General features: G+C 46.6%; 1 protein-coding gene across 2 annotated transcripts in view; it reads right to left on the reverse strand.

The window, feature by feature from the left end:
• Positions 1-564: 564 nt before the first annotated feature.
• The window catches only part of POGLUT1 (protein O-glucosyltransferase 1), a 153,408-nt gene continuing 136,232 nt past the window's right edge, over positions 565-17,740 (reverse strand). For both annotated transcript variants that reach the window (XM_077293552.1, XM_077293553.1), the window contains 2 exons: positions 1,070-1,126; positions 565-999 (listed from right to left, as the gene is read on the reverse strand). In XM_077293552.1, coding sequence (XP_077149667.1) covers positions 843-999; positions 1,070-1,126 — 214 coding nt within the window. In that variant the 3' untranslated portion in view covers positions 565-842. The remainder of the gene's footprint in view (positions 1,000-1,069; positions 1,127-17,740) is intronic.

The following is a 17,740-nucleotide window of genomic DNA, read 5'->3' on the forward strand; positions in this document are numbered from 1 at the left end:
CTGTGTGGTATCCCCTCCATGTGACCATACCCTGTGTGGTATCCACTCCCCTCCGTGTGACCATACCGTGTGGTATCCCCAACGTGAGACCATACCCTGTGTGGTATCCCCTCCATGTGACCATACCCTGTGTGGTATCCCCTCCGTGTGACCATACTGTGTGGTATCCCCAACGTGAGACCATACCCTGTGTGGTATCCCCTCCATGTGACCATACGCTGTGTGGTATCCCCTCCGTGTGACCATACCCTGTGTGGTATCCATTCCCCTTGTGATGCTGGGCCCTGTATAGTATCCACTCCCCTTGTGGGACCGGGCCTTGCGCAGCGTCCACTCTCCATGTAGCCCTGTATAGTATAGCACGGCTCCTGTTCCTATAAGCTGCACAATACTTGTTATTACTTGGTACCACCTCCGCGGTCCAGAGAAGCCCTTCACGAATCCCTTTGGCTGACTTTCCCCGGTGTGGTCTTCCCTTTCACCTCAATCCCTGCCCCTCTGACATCGGCTGCCCAGTGGGGGGGTGATTGTGGCGTCTCCTGGACACAATGAATTTTAGGCTTTATATGAACATTTTAATATAAAAAAAAACCACATTCCTCCATCTGGTGGAGACACGGCGGTGAGGGGCATGGTTAGTGGGCGGATGACACTGCCCTAGTCATATAGTGATGAGGATTTGCCTCTTTGTCACTCACTGCCAGTGTCAGGAAGGGAGGAGTCAGCCTTCATATTAAGCAGTCCCATTGCCGGATCTCTGGCCATATGGTGCTGCCTCCAGGAAAGTCTGTGACCAAAAGTGACCTCTGCAGGGGTGGAGAGATGGGGCCGACGTCACATACTCAGAGTTCACTGTGTCCTGGACCTCTTGTCAACTCCCGGTAGCCCTTGCGCTGCTTGACCCGGTACGTGAGCAGATGGGAGTATTTGGTGAGGAGTGCGCGCCAGTAGTCTGAGACATCCTCCATCCGCAGGTTCTCGCTAATAAACTGCTGCCCCCTGCACACAGAACATCACATCACAGGGGGCACTAGCCAGGGGATGGGTGGTACATAAGGGGGGATCCTACCTGTCAGCTATCTTCCGAACTTCATCATCATTCTCCTTCACGAACTCAAGCAGCTCTCTGTTCAGAAACAAGAGAAAAGTCATATCACACAAGAGGGAAAACATGGGGGGGGGGGGGGATGGGGCAAAGTGATAGTGGTGGTGGGAGGCAATGGGACAGAGGGTCCACGATGGGTCAGGCAATGGAGAATATATAGTGAAGGGGATGGGTGGGGTTTTTAAGAAGTGGAGTGGATGTGGGGGTTTATAATACCAATCAACAGTCTGGACCTTCTGTTCATGCAGTCGTTTCCCCTTATTGGAATGTGCACAGTGCAGATCTAGACTGCAGGCGGCAAAACCACAAAAAGGAGTAAAGAAACGTGTGTGCACACCCCAGAAGATGTGTTACCCCACAGATTCCTTCTTTGCCCCCTGCTACTCTGATGAGTTCTTAACATCCCATGGCTTCTCTCCGCAGGTTCCTCTAATGTCGCCAGTAGTAGCTCCAGCAGTCGTGAAGGATATCCTGGAGGAGCAGAGCGCTTGTCGGCTGCTTCGTCTTCACATCTCCACTGGTTGAGGTCAGTGATTGTGTAGGCTGTGTCCTTCTCAGTAACATCGCTCTCACATCCATCACCTGGTGGGTTCTAGGTCATGGTCCCAATACAACACAGATGATGGTCCCAGTAATAGGACAAAGCAAATGTCTGATGCCTCCTTTTACCGACTCATAAAATCATTTATTTCATTCCATTGTATTAAAAGCCATTTCCAGTGATGACCGACGCATTTCCAGAGCATGTGCGGAGTCCCAGAGATCAGGAGAACGTGGGATAAAGGATAGACCACAAATCGCATGTGGCACACAAAGATGGCAGTGTAGACAGCTGGACGGACAGGTGAAGCCGCTCTGCGAGGTCCATGCAGGATTCATTCCCTGCGCTGCTCCGGTGACAACATTTAATATCCATTACAATTCTTTAAGGAACCAAATGTTGTCATGTCACCACCTCTAACGGCACCGACATGAAAACTTTCATCTGCCCCAATAGCAACACTGAGTCCAACATTGAGTTTCAGGAGAGGATGTCGGGAACCGTCTGTCTCGCCCTCACCATTTACAGACATTGCGTTTTATGGTTTTCACAAAAAGGTTTTCTACATAAATGGGGGAGAGGAAATGACCAATGATTGACCCCTTTCCTCCTGACACAATGGCGGGATCGTCACCCGTCTACCAACACTCCCCCTGGACTCTGCGCTGACCATCGGGAGGGTGGACAGCACTGATTCTGGGTCTATCCTCTTGTTGGAAGGTGAAATCATCTGCACTTTCTCATGTGATTCCGACACATTCTGCTGTGAGCAACATGGAAGGAAAATGTACAAATGCAGAATGCTCGGCCCTTAGTGTAACTCCTGTACGAGGCGCCGGACTGCTCCTCCCCCCACTTCATCGCAGCCACGGAGACCATCATGGGGGGGATCAGCTGAAGCCCCCGTTATCTTATATGATGCTGCTGTGTGGTAGCTCACAGAGGGGAAGAGAGAGAAGGCATCGCTTCTACAGGTGTATATACAGCTCTGGCAAAAATGTAGAGAGCACTGCACAGTTGTATAAAAATCCGCTTCTCTCCATGTCTGACAGCCATTCCATTCCATTCCAGTGTCAGGTGAACTCCAACCAGAGGACAAATCTTATTTAACGATGGAAAGTATAAAAACCCTGCTGTGGTGTTCACAATCCTCCTGCAATAGGACAAGCTGGAGGGCAAAACAAGTGCTAGGAATATCCCAAAAGTAATAGGAATGAAAAAATAACCTTTAGGCTGTGTGCACACGTCAGGATTTCTAGCAGAAATTTTCCTGACAAAAACGGGACATTTCTGCCAGAAATCCGCATGCGTTTTTTTCCGCGTTTTTTGTGCGTTTTTTCCAAATGCATAGAATTGCGGGAAAAACGCGGAAAATCCGCAAAATTAATGAACATGCTGCTTTTTTTACCGCGATGCGTTTTTTTCGCAGAAAAAAACGCACCATGTGCACAAAACATGCAAAATGCATTCTAAATGATAGAATGCATAATGCATGCGTTTTTAATGAGTTTTATAGTGTTTTTATCGCGAAAAAACCTGAACGTGTGCACATACCCTGCCAAAGGAGTAGAAGAGAAAAGTCTTTAGTGAGGAAAAGAAGGGCTCAATTCTGGCTTTACTAGCAGAGGGACACAGTGAGCGTCTCTTGCCTCCATCCTTAAAATTTCTAAGATGGCAGTCCATTACAACAAGGTCAAGCAGCAGACAGTGGGGACAACAAAGCTACAGACCGGCAGAGGGCGAAAACGACTCTCCACTGACCGGGATGACCTTCATCTTATTCGAATGTCAATCAGCAACCGCAGGATGACAAGTGATCTACAAATAGACTGGCAAATGGCAGCTGGGGTGAAGTGCACGGCAAGAACAGTTCGAAACAGGCTCCTAGAGGCAGGCTCAAGTCATGTAAAGCTAGAAAAAAGCCTTTCATCAATGAGAAGCAAAGGAGAGCCAGGCTGAAGATTGCCAAAGACCATAAGGATTGGACCAAAGAGGACTGGAGTAAGGTAATCTTCTCTGATGAGTCTAATTTTCAGCTTTGCCCAACATCTGATCGTCTATTGGTTAGACAGAGACATGGAGAGGCGTACAAGCCACGGTGTCCTGGACACACTGAGATCTGGTGGAGGATCAGTGATGAACTGGGGATGCGTCAGCAAGGCTGGAATTGGGCAGGTTCATCTTTGCGAAGGACGTATGAATCAAGCCGCATACAAGTTTATCCTGGAAAAACAGTGGATTCCTTCTGCTCAGGCAATGTTCCCCAACTCTGAGGACTGGTTTTTCCAGCAGGACAATGCATCATGCCACACAGCTAGGTCAATCAACGTGTGGATGAGGGACCACCACATCAAATCCCTGTCATGGCCGCCCGTTCTCCAGACCTGAACCCCACTGAAAACCTCTGGAATGTAATCAAGAGGAAGATGGATAGTCACAAGCCATCAAACAAAGAAGAACGGCTGACATTATTGTATCAGGAGCGGTATAAGGTCACCCAGGAGAGTGTGAGAGACTGGTGGAAAGCTGCCAAGAAGCATGAAAGCTGGGATTAACAATCATGGTTATTCCACAAAATATTGATTTCTGTCCTCTTCCTGGGGTAAAACATTAGTATTGTTGTTTCTAAATGATTATGGGCTTGTTTTTTTTTTTGCAATATTTGAGGTCTACAAGCACTGCATTTTTTTGTTATTTTGACCATTTCTCATGTTCAGAAAATAAATACAAAATGTATTGCTTGGAACTTCGGAGACCTGTTGTCAGTAGTTACTAGAATAAAAGAACAATTTACATTTTACTCAAAAATATAAAGAGAAAAATCAGAGAAACTGAACATTCTGCGGTGGTCTCATCATTTTTGAATTAAAGTTTTCCACATTTTTTCATGTTACACCCACAAACGTAAAGGAGTTTCCCCACTAACAAAATGTAATTTTATAATCTTATAAATGTGCCCCTGCTGCACTGTGTAATGGTTGTGCCTGGCCATACAGGGACATGGACTGACTGTACCACATCTCCTGGGCAGGGAGAAGAAAAAAAAGAAGTACCGTATATACTCGAGTATAAGCCGACCCGAGTATAAGCCGACCCCCCTAATTTTGCCACAAAAAACTGGGAAAACTTATTGACTCGAGTATAAGCCTAGGGTGGAAAATGCAGCAGGTACCGGTGAATTTAAAAATTAAAAATAGATACTCCATACCGTTCATTATGGCCCCATAGATGCTCCACATAAAGCTGTGCCATATATAATGCTCTGCACCGTTGCCCCATAGATACTCCACATAAAGCTGTGCCATATATACAATGCTCTGCACCGTTGCCCCATAGCTGTGCCATATAGTGCTCTGCACCGTTGCCCCATAGCTGTGCCATATAGTGCTCTGCACCATTGCCCCATAGCTCTGCCATATAGTGCTCTGCACCATTGCCCCATAGCTGTGCCATATAGTGCTCTGCACCGTTGCCCCATAGCTGTGCCATATAGTGCTCTGCACCGTTGCCCCATAGCTGTGCCATATATATAGTGCTCTGCACCGTCCATTATTGCCCCATAGCTGTGCCATATAGTGCTCTGCACCATTGCCCCATAGCTGTGCCATACAGTGCTCTGCACCGTCCATTATTGCCCCATAGCTGTGCCATATTGTGCTCTGCACCGTTCATTATTGCCCCATAGCTGCTGCTGCTGCAATAAAAAAAAATAAAACACATACTCACCTGTCTTGCTTGCAGCTCCTCGGCGCCATCTTCCCGGCGTCTCTCTGCACTGACTGATCAGGCAGAGGGCGGCGCGCACACTATATGCGTCATCGCGCCCTCTGACCTGCACAGTCAGTGCGGAGAGACGCCGGGAAGATGGAGACAGCGCCCGGCGTGTGGAACGAGGACAGGTGAATATGCGATACTTACCTGCTCCCGGCGTCCCGCTCCTTCCCCCGGACAGCTGGTCTCCGGTGCCGCAGCCTCTTCCTCTATCAGCGGTCACCGGCACCGCTTCATTAGAGAAATGAATAGGCGGCTCCGCCCCTATGGGAGGTGGAGCAGCCTATTCATTTCTCTAATGAGCGGTCCCACGTGACCGCTCAGGGGAAGAGCTGCGGCACCGAAGACAGTGTGACAGGCAGGGGGAGCGCTAGGAACGCTGGGACTAGGTGAGTATATGACAGTGCTCACCCGCCGACCCCACCACCGATCATGACTCGAGTATAAGCCGAGAGGGGCACTTTCAGCCCAAAAATTTGGGCTGAAAATCTCGGCTTATACTCGAGTATATACGGTATACAGACACGACAGCATGGGATCACAAAGTAAAACATTGTTTAAAAACAGACAGGGAAATGTTTTACCTCACAAGAAGAATCAGCTGTGATCCCGTGTGACCTGTCTGTGTACTCTTTTGTGTTCTCCCCTGCCCCGGAGGTGTGCTATGATCAGACCATGTTCCTGCAGACACGGCCATTACACAATACAGCAGGGGCACATTTATAAGATTATCTCAGCTCTGGAACATTTTATTACACATCCAATTGTGGAGCTTAAAATTATTCCAAGATCTATTGATTAAAATGTACTTTTGTTTGTGGGAACCCCCTTTAAATGTATGTTTTTGGAATTGTGGAGACACAGCATTGTTTCTTAATTAACCAGATGTCTATTTTCAGCAAGTCAGGAAGAATGCTATCTGTATGCTGACTTTTACATTTACCATATTTTTCGGACTATAAGATGCACTTTTTTCATCCAAAATTGTGGAGGAAAATGGAGGGTGCATCTTATAGTTCAGATGTACCGCCTGTGGCTGTGATTGGGGAGAGGCAGCGGCGGAGCAGCGGGTCACAGGAGGCAGGAGCAAGCGGCTTACTCCTGTACCCACGGCTAAAGAGAAATTAACATTCACAGCATTCCACGCCCATGGGCATGGAGGGCAATTACTGTATATACTCGAGTATAAGCTGACCCCCCTAATTTTGCCACAAAAGAACTGGGAAAACTTAATGACTCGAGTATAAGCCTAGGGTGGGAAACGCAGCAGCTACCGGTAAATGTCAAAAGTAATAATAGATACCAATAAAAGTAAAATTAATTGAGACATCAGTAGGTTAAGTGTTTTTGAATATCCATATTGAATCAGGAGCCCCATATAATGCTCCATACAGTTCATGATGGGCCCCATAAGATGCTCCATACAGTTCATGATGGGCCCCATAAGATGCTCCATACAATGCACATGGCATCATACAGATATTTGCCCCATATAATGCTGCACATGGCCTCATAAGATGCTCCATACAGATACAGGGGTTGGACAAAATAATGGAAACACCTAACGTTTTGGCATCATAATCTTCGAACATGTGATAAACATGCAAACCGTGACATATGGTAATGTTTTGTAGTTGATTATTTGTTATGTGATATGTGTATGTAAATTAACTGTTTGTTTTGCATAATTGTAAGAACATTGATGAGAACCTGATACCAATGGCAGACCTCTCGGATTTTCAAAGAGGCCAAATTGTTGGTGCTCGTATGGCAGGCGCTAGTGTAACAGAAAGTGCCCGAATGCTTGGCATGTCAAGAGGTACTGTCTCCAAAGTAATGACTGCGTTTGAAAGAGAAGGAAAAACGTCCGCAGCAAAGCACAGGTCCGGCCGAAAGTCAAAGTTGACTGAGAGAGACCGTCGGACTCTAAAGCGAATTGTGAGAGAGGATCGCAAGACCACGGCTCCGAAAATCACTGCTGAGCTGAATGAACACCTACAGAACCCAGTTTCCACAAAAACTGTTTGTCAGGAGCCGCACAAATCTGGATTCCACGGAAGAGCTGCAATTAGAAAACCGCTGCTCGCAATAACAAATGTTTCCAAGCGTTTAGAGTGGTGTAGAAACCTCCAGAATTGGTCCCTCGAGCAGTGGAAACATGTGATATTCTCAGACGAATCATCGTTTACCCTATTTCTGACCTCCGGCCGAGTGTACGTTTAGAGACAGCCGAAAGAAGCATTCCATCCAGACTGCCTTCTCCCAACCGTAAAACATGGTGGAGGTTCTGTGATGATCTGGGGTGCTATTTCATGGAGATCCGCCGGGCCAATAATATCCCTTCATGGAAGAATTAACAGCCGAGATTATTTAGGCATTTTGGGCGACCAAGTGCATCCAATGGTTCAAGCACTGTTCCCAGAGGGGAACGCCATCTTTCAGGATGATAATGCACCAATTCATACAGCTAGAATCGTTAAACCATGGCACGAGGAACATTCTAATGAAGTTGAGCATCTCCTCTGGCCCCCACAATCCCCAGACCTCAACATTATTGAGCATTTATGGTCGATTTTAGAGATTCAAGTTAGACGTCGATTTCCGCCGCCATCGTCGCTCAGAGAACTGGAGGGTGTTTTAACTGCAGAATGGGCTAAAATTCCTTTGGAAACAATTTATACCTTGTATGAATCCATACCTCGGAGAATTGAGGCAGTAATCGCCGCCAAAAGGTGGACCTACACCATATTAAACTAACTTTTGTTGATGTTTCCAGGTGTTTCCATTATTTTGTCTAACCCCTGTATTTGCCACATATAATGCTGCACATGGCCCCATACAGATATTTGCCCCATATAACGCTGCATATGGCCCCATAAGATGCTCCATACAAACATTTGCCCCATATGCTGTTGCTGCAATTAAAAAAATAAAAGAATCACATGCTCACCCTCTCAGGCCCCCGGCACTTGCTATATTCACCTGCTCCCCGTTACACCGTCGGCACTGCTGTGTCTTCTCCGTCCTCCGCACTGACGTTCAGGCAGAGGGCGGCGCACACTAATCGCGTCACCGCGCCCTCTGACCGGAGCGTCAGTGCAGAGGACGGGGAAGACAGCAGTGCCGACGGTGGAATCGGGAGCAGGTGAATATCGTGCACTGCCCTTGTTATACTCACCTGCTCCTGGCGCTGTCCCTTCATGTCTGTTTCCCGGCAGCTTCTTTCTGTATTGAGCGGTCACATGTACCGCTCATTACAGTAATGAATATGCGGCTCCACCCCTATGGGAGTGGTCGGGTCCATATTCATTACTGTAATGAGCGGTACCATGTGACCGCTCAATACAGGAAGAAGCTGCCGGCACCCAGAGAACCAGGGACCGCGTCAGGAGCAGGTGAGTATTATTACACAGCTGCCGCTCCCCCTCCACTGCCGACCCCTGGGTATGACTCGAGTATAAGCCGAGAGGGGCAATTTCAGCTTAAAAAATGGGCTGAAATTCTCAGCTTATACTTGAGTATATACAGTAATATGCATTTCTCTTTAATAGCATCCTGGTATGATTGGCCCCATCCTTATCCTGGTATAATTGGCCCCATCCTTATAATTAGCCCTCATCCCCATCCTGGTATGCATGACCCCATCAGAAAAACATTAAAAAAAGACCATCCTGCTTACCTTCCCGATGCTCCCTCACAGCATCTTGTTCCGGTGCCAGCAGCTGCTTTATGCTTGTAAACAGCACATAGCAGGGACGTCACGCGCAGCTTACAAGCAGAGCTGCCGGAATACTCACCGCTCCCCACGCTGGACTATGTGTATGGAGGGCAGTGAGTATTCATTGCTATTTAGTAGCGAGCACAGTGTCAGCCGGAGCCTTCCTGTAGCTGTCGGCGGTCACGTGTGCCGCTACTTAAGAGAAATGAATATTCACTGTACTCCACTCCCATGGGCATGGAATGCGGTGAATATTCATTCCCTTTAGTAGCGGGGAAACGTGACCGCCGGCAGCTACAGGAAGGCTCCGGCTGACACTGTGCTCGCTACTACACTGTGTTCCAAATTATTATGCACAAAGAGTTTAGGAGTGATAAGGTTAGAATTTTTGTCATTTAAACTCATTGATGGTGATGTGTGTCAGGGCTCTTTATATCACTGAAAGCAATTGCAGATACCTGTGCACATTAGTTTGGCCGGTGTGTCCAAATAAAGGCAAGACTACTTAAGAAGGCTGTTTGTTGTGTATCCGCTTTTTGGGCTCCCCTGGTGGTTGCTGGTGGTACTGGTGACTTGTTTGCACTTTGCTGCTTCTGTTCACCTGCTTCCATCAGTGTTTGGGAGTTTCCTATTTAGCCTTGCTCTCCAGTCATTTCCTTGCCGGTCATCATTGTAACCAGAGCCTTCGGTTGCATGTTCCTGCTACTAGTCTGCTGATCAGCTAAGTGGACTTTGTCCTTTTGTTTTGTACCTTTTGTCCAGTTTGCAGTTTTTGTAATTCTCTGTAGCTGGAAGCTCTTGCGGGCTGAAATTGCCACTCCTGTGTCATGAGTTGACACAGGAGTCTTAAAGTAATTTCAGGATGGTTTTTGAAAGGGTTTTCAGTTGACCGTGAAGTCCTCTTTTGTATCCTTCTGCTATCTAGTAAGTGGACCTCTCTTTGCTAAATCTACTTTCATACTGTGTATGTCTTTTCCTCTTAATTCACCGTTATTACATGTGGGGGGCTGCTATCATCTTTTGGGGTATTTCCCTAGAGGTAAGCCAGGTCTGTTTCTTCCTCTACCAGGCGTAGTTAGTCCTCCGGCTGGCGCGTGGCATATAGGAAGCCGTAGGTATGCTCCCTGGCTACTGTTAGTTGTGTGGTAGATTTAGCTCACGGTCAGCTCGAGATTCCATCACCCGAGAGCTCGTTCGTTACTTATATGTTTCTTACGTTCCCTTGCCATTGGGAACCATGACAGTATGACCGGCCTGTGTTAAACTTATTGGCAGAAGAAAGGAGAGAAAAAAGAAGTCTGTAAAATTTTTTTTTTTTTTTCCCTTTTTCCTCTATGCTTGCTCCATAGTTGGATCAGTTGTATTTCAGCTTTAATTACAGCCTTTGCCTTTCTCTCCTTATAATCCTTGAATGGCTCTGAGCTCACCTGTTTAAAGATGGATCCTCAGAGTTTGGCTGCAGGTTTAAATAATCTTGCTACGAAGGTTCAAAATTTACAAGATTTTGTTATACATGCTCCTATTTCTGAACCTAAAATCCCTACACCAGAGGTGTTTTCCGGAGATAGATCTCGGTTTTTGAATTTCAAATATAATTGTAAATTATTCCTTTCTCTCAGACCTCACTCCTCAGGAGATCCTGTCCAGCAGGTTAAGATTGTAATCTCTTTGCTGCGAGGTGACCCTCAAAATTGGGCATTTTCATTGACACCAGGGGATCCTGCGTTGCTCAATGTGGATGCGTTTTTCCTGGCTTTAGGGTTGCTTTATGAGGAACCTAATTTGGAGATTCAAGCTGAAAAAGCTTTGATAGCCCTATCTCAAGGGCAAGATGAAGCGGAGATATACTGCCAAAAATTTCGTAGGTGGTCTGTGCTTACTCAGTGGAATGAGTGCGCCTTAGCGGCAAATTTCAGAGAGGGCCTTTCTGATGCCGTTAAAGATGTTATGGTCGGGTTCCCTGCGCCCACAGGTCTGAATGAGTCCATGACAATGGCAATTCAGATTGATCTGCGTTTGCGGGAGCGCAAACCCGTGCACCATTTGGCGGTATCTTCTGAAGAGACGCCAGAGAAAATGCAATGTGACAGAGTTATGTCCAGAAGCGAGCGGCAGAATTATAGGCGTAAAAATGGGTTATGCTTCTATTGTGGTGATTCTGCTCATGTTATATCGGCATGCTCTAAGCGTACTAGGAAGGTTGACAAGTCCATTTCAATTGGCACTTTACAGTCCAAATTTATTTTGTCTGTAACCTTGATTTGTTCATTATCAGTTATTACCGTGGATGCCTATGTGGACTCTGGCGCCGCTCTGAGTCTTATGGACTGGTCCTTTGCCAGGCGCTGTGGGTTTGATTTAGAGCCTCTGGAAGTCCCTATACCTCTGAAGGGTATTGATTCTACACCTTTGGCTTGTAATAAACCACAGTTCTGGACGCAAGTGACTATGCGTATGACTCCAGACCATCAGGAGGTGATTCGCTTCCTTGTGTTGTACAATTTACATGATGTTTTGGTGCTTGGATTACCATGGTTACAGTCTCATAACCCAGTCCTTGACTGGAAGGCTATGTCTGTGTTAAGCTGGGGATGTCGGGGGGCTCATGGGGACACTCCTATGGTGTCCATTTCGTCATCTATTCCATCTGAGATTCCGGCATTTTTGTCTGATTATCGTGATATTTTTGAAGAGCCTAAGATTGGTTCACTCCCTCCTCACAGGGATTGTGATTGCGCCATAGATCTGATTCCTGGCAGTAAATTTCCAAAGGGTCGTTTGTTTAACCTATCTGTACCTGAACATGCTGCTATGCGCGAGTATATTAAGGAGTCCCTGGAAAAGGGACATATTCGTCCTTCTTCATCACCTTTAGGAGCCGGTTTTTTCTTTGTCTCTAAAAAGGATGGCTCTCTGAGGCCTTGTATTGATTATCGTCTCCTGAATAAAATTACAGTCAAATATCAGTATCCGTTGCCTTTGCTGACTGATTTGTTTGTTCGCATAAGGGGGGCTAAGTGGTTCTCTAAGATTGATCTTCGTGGGGCGTATAATTTGGTGCGAATTAAGCAGGGGGATGAGTGGAAGACCGCATTTAATACGCCTGAGGGCCATTTTGAGTATTTGGTAATGCCTTTCGGCCTTTCTAATGCACCTTCTGTCTTTCAGTCCTTAATGCATGATATTTTCCGTGAATATTTGGATAAATTTATGATTGTGTACTTGGATGATATTTTGATTTTTACTGATGACTGGGAGTCTCATGTTCAGCAGGTCAGGAGGGTTTTTCAGGTTTTGCGGGAGAATTCTTTGTGTGTAAAGGGTTCAAAGTGTGTTTTTGGGGTTCAAAAAATTTCATTTTTGGGGTATATTTTTTCCCCTTCTTCTATTGAGATGGACCCTGTCAAGGTTCGGGCTATTTACGACTGGACGCAGCCTACTTCTCTGAAGAGTCTCCAGAAATTCTTGGGCTTTGCTAATTTTTATCGTCGATTTATAGCTGGTTTTCCTGGCGTTGCTAAACCTCTGACGGATTTGACTAAAAAGGGTGCTGATGTTGCCAATTGGTCCCCTGCTTCCGTGGAGGCCTTTCGGGAGCTTAAGCGCCGCTTTTTGTCTGCCCCTGTGTTGCGCCAGCCTGATGTTTCTCTTCCCTTTCAGGTTGAGGTCGATGCTTCCGAGATCGGAGCGGGGGCGGTTTTGTCGCAGAAAAGTTCCGACTGCTCAGTGATGAGACCTTGTGCGTTCTTTTCGCGAAAATTTTTGGCCGCCGAGCGAAACTATGATGTTGGTAATCGGGAGCTTTTGGCCATGAAGTGGGCATTTGAGGAGTGGCGTCATTGGCTTGAGGGTGCCAGACATCAGGTGGTAGTTTTGACTGATCACAAGAATTTAATTTATTTGGAGTCTGCCAGGCGCCTGAATCCTAGACAGGCACGTTGGTCGTTGTTCTTTTCCCGGTTTAATTTTGTGGTCTCGTACTTACCGGGTTCTAGGAATGTGAAAGCAGATGCTCTTTCTAGGAGTTTTGAGCCTGACTCTCCTGGGAATTCTGAACCTGCTGGTGTCCTTAAGGATGGAGTGGTTTTGTCTGCTGTCTCTCCAGATTTGCGACGTGCTTTGCAAGAATTTCAGGCGGATAGACCTGATCGTTGTCCGTCTGGTAGACTGTTTGTTCCTGACGAGTGGACCACTAGAGTCATCTCGGAAGTTCATTCTTCTACTCTGGCAGGTCATCCGGGAATTTTTGGCACCAGAGATTTGGTGGCTAGATCCTTCTGGTGGCCTTCCCTGTCTCGAGATGTGAGTGTTTTTGTGCAGTCTTGCGATGTGTGTGCTCGGGCCAAGCCTTGTTGTTCTAGGGCTAGTGGGTTGTTGTTGCCCTTGCCTATTCCGAAGAGGCCTTGGACGCACATCTCTATGGACTTTATCTCGGATCTCCCTGTTTCTCAGAAGATGTCTGTCATCTGGGTGGTGTGTGACCGTTTTTCTAAAATGGTTCATTTGGTGCCATTGCCTAAGTTGCCTTCCTCATCTGAGTTGGTCCCTCTGTTTTTTCAAAATGTGGTTCGCTTGCATGGTATTCCGGAAAACATCGTTTCTGACAGGGGTACCCAGTTCGTGTCTAGATTTTGGCGGGCAGTCTGTGCCAGGTTGGGCATTGATTTGTCCTTTTCGTCTGCATTCCATCCTCAGACCAATGGCCAGACGGAGCGAACTAATCAAACTTTGGAGACTTATTTGAGGTGTTTTGTGTCTGCGGATCAGGATGATTGGGTTGCCTTTCTGCCGTTGGCGGAGTTTGCTCTTAATAATCGGGCTAGTTCTGCCACTTTGGTTTCTCCTTTCTTTTGCAATTCAGGGTTTCATCCGCGTTTTTCATCTGGTCAGGTTGAATCTTCGGATTGTCCTGGAGTGGATGCGGTGGTGGATCGGTTGCATCGGATTTGGGGACAGGTGGTGGATAATTTGGAATTGTCCCAGGAGAGGACTCAGCAGTTTGCTAACCGTTGTCGTCGTGTTGGTCCCCACCTTCGCGTTGGGGACTTGGTGTGGTTGTCTTCCCGTTTTGTCCCTATGAGGGTTTCTTCTCCCAAATTTAAGCCTCGGTTCATCGGTCCTTATAGGATTTTGGAGATTCTTAACCCTGTTTCCTTTCGTTTGGACCTCCCGGCATCTTTCGCTATCCATAATGTGTTCCATCGGTCGTTGTTGCGGAGATATGAGGTACCGGTGGTTCCTTCTACTGAACCTCCTGCTCCTGTGCTGGTGGAGGGTGAATTGGAGTACGTCGTAGAGAAGATCTTGGACTCCTGTATTTCCAGACGGAGACTTCAATATCTGGTTAAATGGAAAGACTATGGTCAGGAAGATAATTCTTGGGTAACTGCCTCTGATGTTCATGCCTCGGATTTGGTTCGTGCCTTTCATAGGGCTCATCCAGATCGCCCTGGCGGTTCTTGTGAGGGTTCGGTGCCCCCACCTTAAGGGGAGGGTACTGTTGTGTATCCGCTTTTTGGGCTCCCCTGGTGGTTGCTGGTGGTACTGGTGACTTGTTTGCACTTTGCTGCTTCTGTTCACCTGCTTCCATCAGTGTTTGGGAGTTTCCTATTTAGCCTTGCTCTCCAGTCATTTCCTTGCCGGTCATCATTGTAACCAGAGCCTTCGGTTGCATGTTCCTGCTACTAGTCTGCTGATCAGCTAAGTGGACTTTGTCCTTTTGTTTTGTACCTTTTGTCCAGTTTGCAGTTTTTGTAATTCTCTGTAGCTGGAAGCTCTTGCGGGCTGAAATTGCCACTCCTGTGTCATGAGTTGACACAGGAGTCTTAAAGTAATTTCAGGATGGTTTTTGAAAGGGTTTTCAGTTGACCGTGAAGTCCTCTTTTGTATCCTTCTGCTATCTAGTAAGTGGACCTCTCTTTGCTAAATCTACTTTCATACTGTGTATGTCTTTTCCTCTTAATTCACCGTTATTACATGTGGGGGGCTGCTATCATCTTTTGGGGTATTTCCCTAGAGGTAAGCCAGGTCTGTTTCTTCCTCTACCAGGCGTAGTTAGTCCTCCGGCTGGCGCGTGGCATATAGGAAGCCGTAGGTATGCTCCCTGGCTACTGTTAGTTGTGTGGTAGATTTAGCTCACGGTCAACTCGAGTTTCCATCACCCGAGAGCTCGTTCGTTACTTATATGTTTCTTACGTTCCCTTGCCATTGGGAACCATGACAGCTGTTCCACATTATTAAGCAGCCTACATTTTTTGCCAAAATGGGAAAGAAAAAGGATGTGTCGGCTGCTGAGAAGCAACAAATTGTGGAGTATTTAGGTCAAGGCATGACTACAATCAACATTGTCGAGACACTTTATCGTGATCATCGCACAATCAAGAAGTATGTAGCTGATTCCCAGCACACACGTGTGCGTGCTGATAAGGAAAAATTGAGGACTCTTTCCAACAGGCAATTGCGTAAGGTTAAAAGAGCAGCTGCAAAAATGCCTTGTCATAGCAGCAGACAAGTTTTTGAAGCTGCTGGTGCCTCCAACGTCCCCAGAACAACAAGATGCAAGGTCCTTCAGAGGTTTGCAGCTGTGCGTAAGCCATCCTGTCGACCACCTCTATCCACTGCACACAAGCAGAAACGGCTCCAGTGGGCCAAACGATACATGAAGACTGACTTCCAAACTGTTTTGTTCACCGATGAGTGCCGTGCAACGCTCGATGGTCCAGATGGATGGAGTGGAGGATGGCTGGTTGATGGACACCCCATGAAAACACGGCTAAGGCACCAAGGAGGAGGTGGAGCAATGTTTTGGGCTGGAATCATGAGGAGAGAGATTGTCGGCCCCTTTATGATCCCTGAAGGGTTTAAGATGAACTCCATAATCTCTGTGGAGTTTCTAAAACAACACTTCCTGCCATGGTTCAAGAGGAAGAACCGTGCTTTCCGCAGCAAGATCATTTTCATGCATGATAATGCACCGTCTCATGCTGCAAAAAACACATCTGCATCTCTGGCTGCTATGGGCATAAAAGAAGACAAACTTATGGTGTGGCCACCATCTTCCCCTGACCTCAACCCCATTGAGAACCTCTGGAGCATCATCAAAAGGAGTGTCTATGATGGCGGGAGGCAGTTCACATCTAAGCAACAGCTCTGGGAGGGGATTCTGTCCACATGCAAAACAATTGAAGCAGAAACCATCCAAAAACTGACAAATTCAATGGACGAGAGAGTTCAGAAGCTTCTTTCGAACAAGGGGTCCTATGTGCAAATGTAACATCACCTAGAATAAAGTTTTCACTTGAAAACTATTTGATTTCATTTTGTAATAAGCTGATAATGCTTAGAACTTCACAACTGACCATTTGTTTGTTCAAAATAAAAAAAAAAGGTTGAAAACTCTGCTGTGCATAATAATTTGGAACATGCATTTTGAGTGTTTATTTTTTTTTTTAAAAGATTCTGTTTTCATAGGCAGTTTGTTCCAAAACATTGCAATTATACTAGAATAGTAGATGACTGGAAAATAACAATGACTGCAATTCAGACAGGTAATTTAGAGAAAATAGGAGGAAATGTTATTTGGATAATAATTTGGAACACAGTGTAAATAGCAATAAATACTCACTGTCCTCCACGCACATAGTCCAGCGTGGGGAGCGGTGAGTATTCCGGCAGCTGTCCATCTTGCAACCAGCGCATGACGTCCCTGCCATGCACTACTTCCAAGCATAAAGCAGCTGCTGGCACCAGAACAAGATGCTGCGAGGGAGCGCCGGGAAGGTAAGTCTAATGGTCTTTTTTTAATGTTTTTCTGATGGGGCCAATCATATCAGGATAAGGATGGGGCCATGCATAACAGGAGCGAGATGGGGCCAATCACACCAGGATAATTGTGGGGTCATGCATACCAGGATAGGGATGAGGGAACCATGGATACCAGGATAGGGATGACAGAGCCATGCATTCCAGGATAGGGATGAGGGGGACCATTCCTAACAGGATAGCGATAAGGGGGATATGCATATCAGGCCAGGGATGAGAGGGCCCATGCATGCCAGTATGGGGCGGAGGGTGCCATGCATACCAAATTTTTTGCTTCAATTTTATTTTCTAATTTCCTCTTCTAAAACCTTATTGGGTCATTGAACAATGATGTTTGCTGGTATGTTGACTACACATTGTCTAGGCCAGCCAGGTTGTTGACGTGAAAAATAGAGAAAGAACTATGCAAATAGATTACATAATCAAATAATACAGGGTGATCTTGTCACCATTCTTCCCCTTGATCTGTGAATGATGGCTTGATGGACAGCTGTTAATACAGAGGCATATGACCTCTTTTTATACTTGAGTCAGATATTCAACCAAAACATCCAAATAACTAGAGACTCTACAGGACCGCAGTCAAGACATGGCTCCATCACAAGGGGCAGAGATTTGTCATTCTACAGGATACCAGCTTAGGGGACCTTGGCCCTGGCTGGAATAATACAGATCTGCTCCATTGACCATCGCTGAACCATGGATATGTTGGTGAAAGCCAGGAGTGGGAATGCACAGGTCGCCTATCTCCATGGAGATGTTCGAAGAAGCCAGGTTGTGACCC

This window comes from Ranitomeya variabilis, chromosome 3 (assembly GCF_051348905.1).
Source record: "Ranitomeya variabilis isolate aRanVar5 chromosome 3, aRanVar5.hap1, whole genome shotgun sequence".
Lineage (NCBI taxonomy): Eukaryota > Metazoa > Chordata > Amphibia > Anura > Dendrobatidae > Ranitomeya > Ranitomeya variabilis.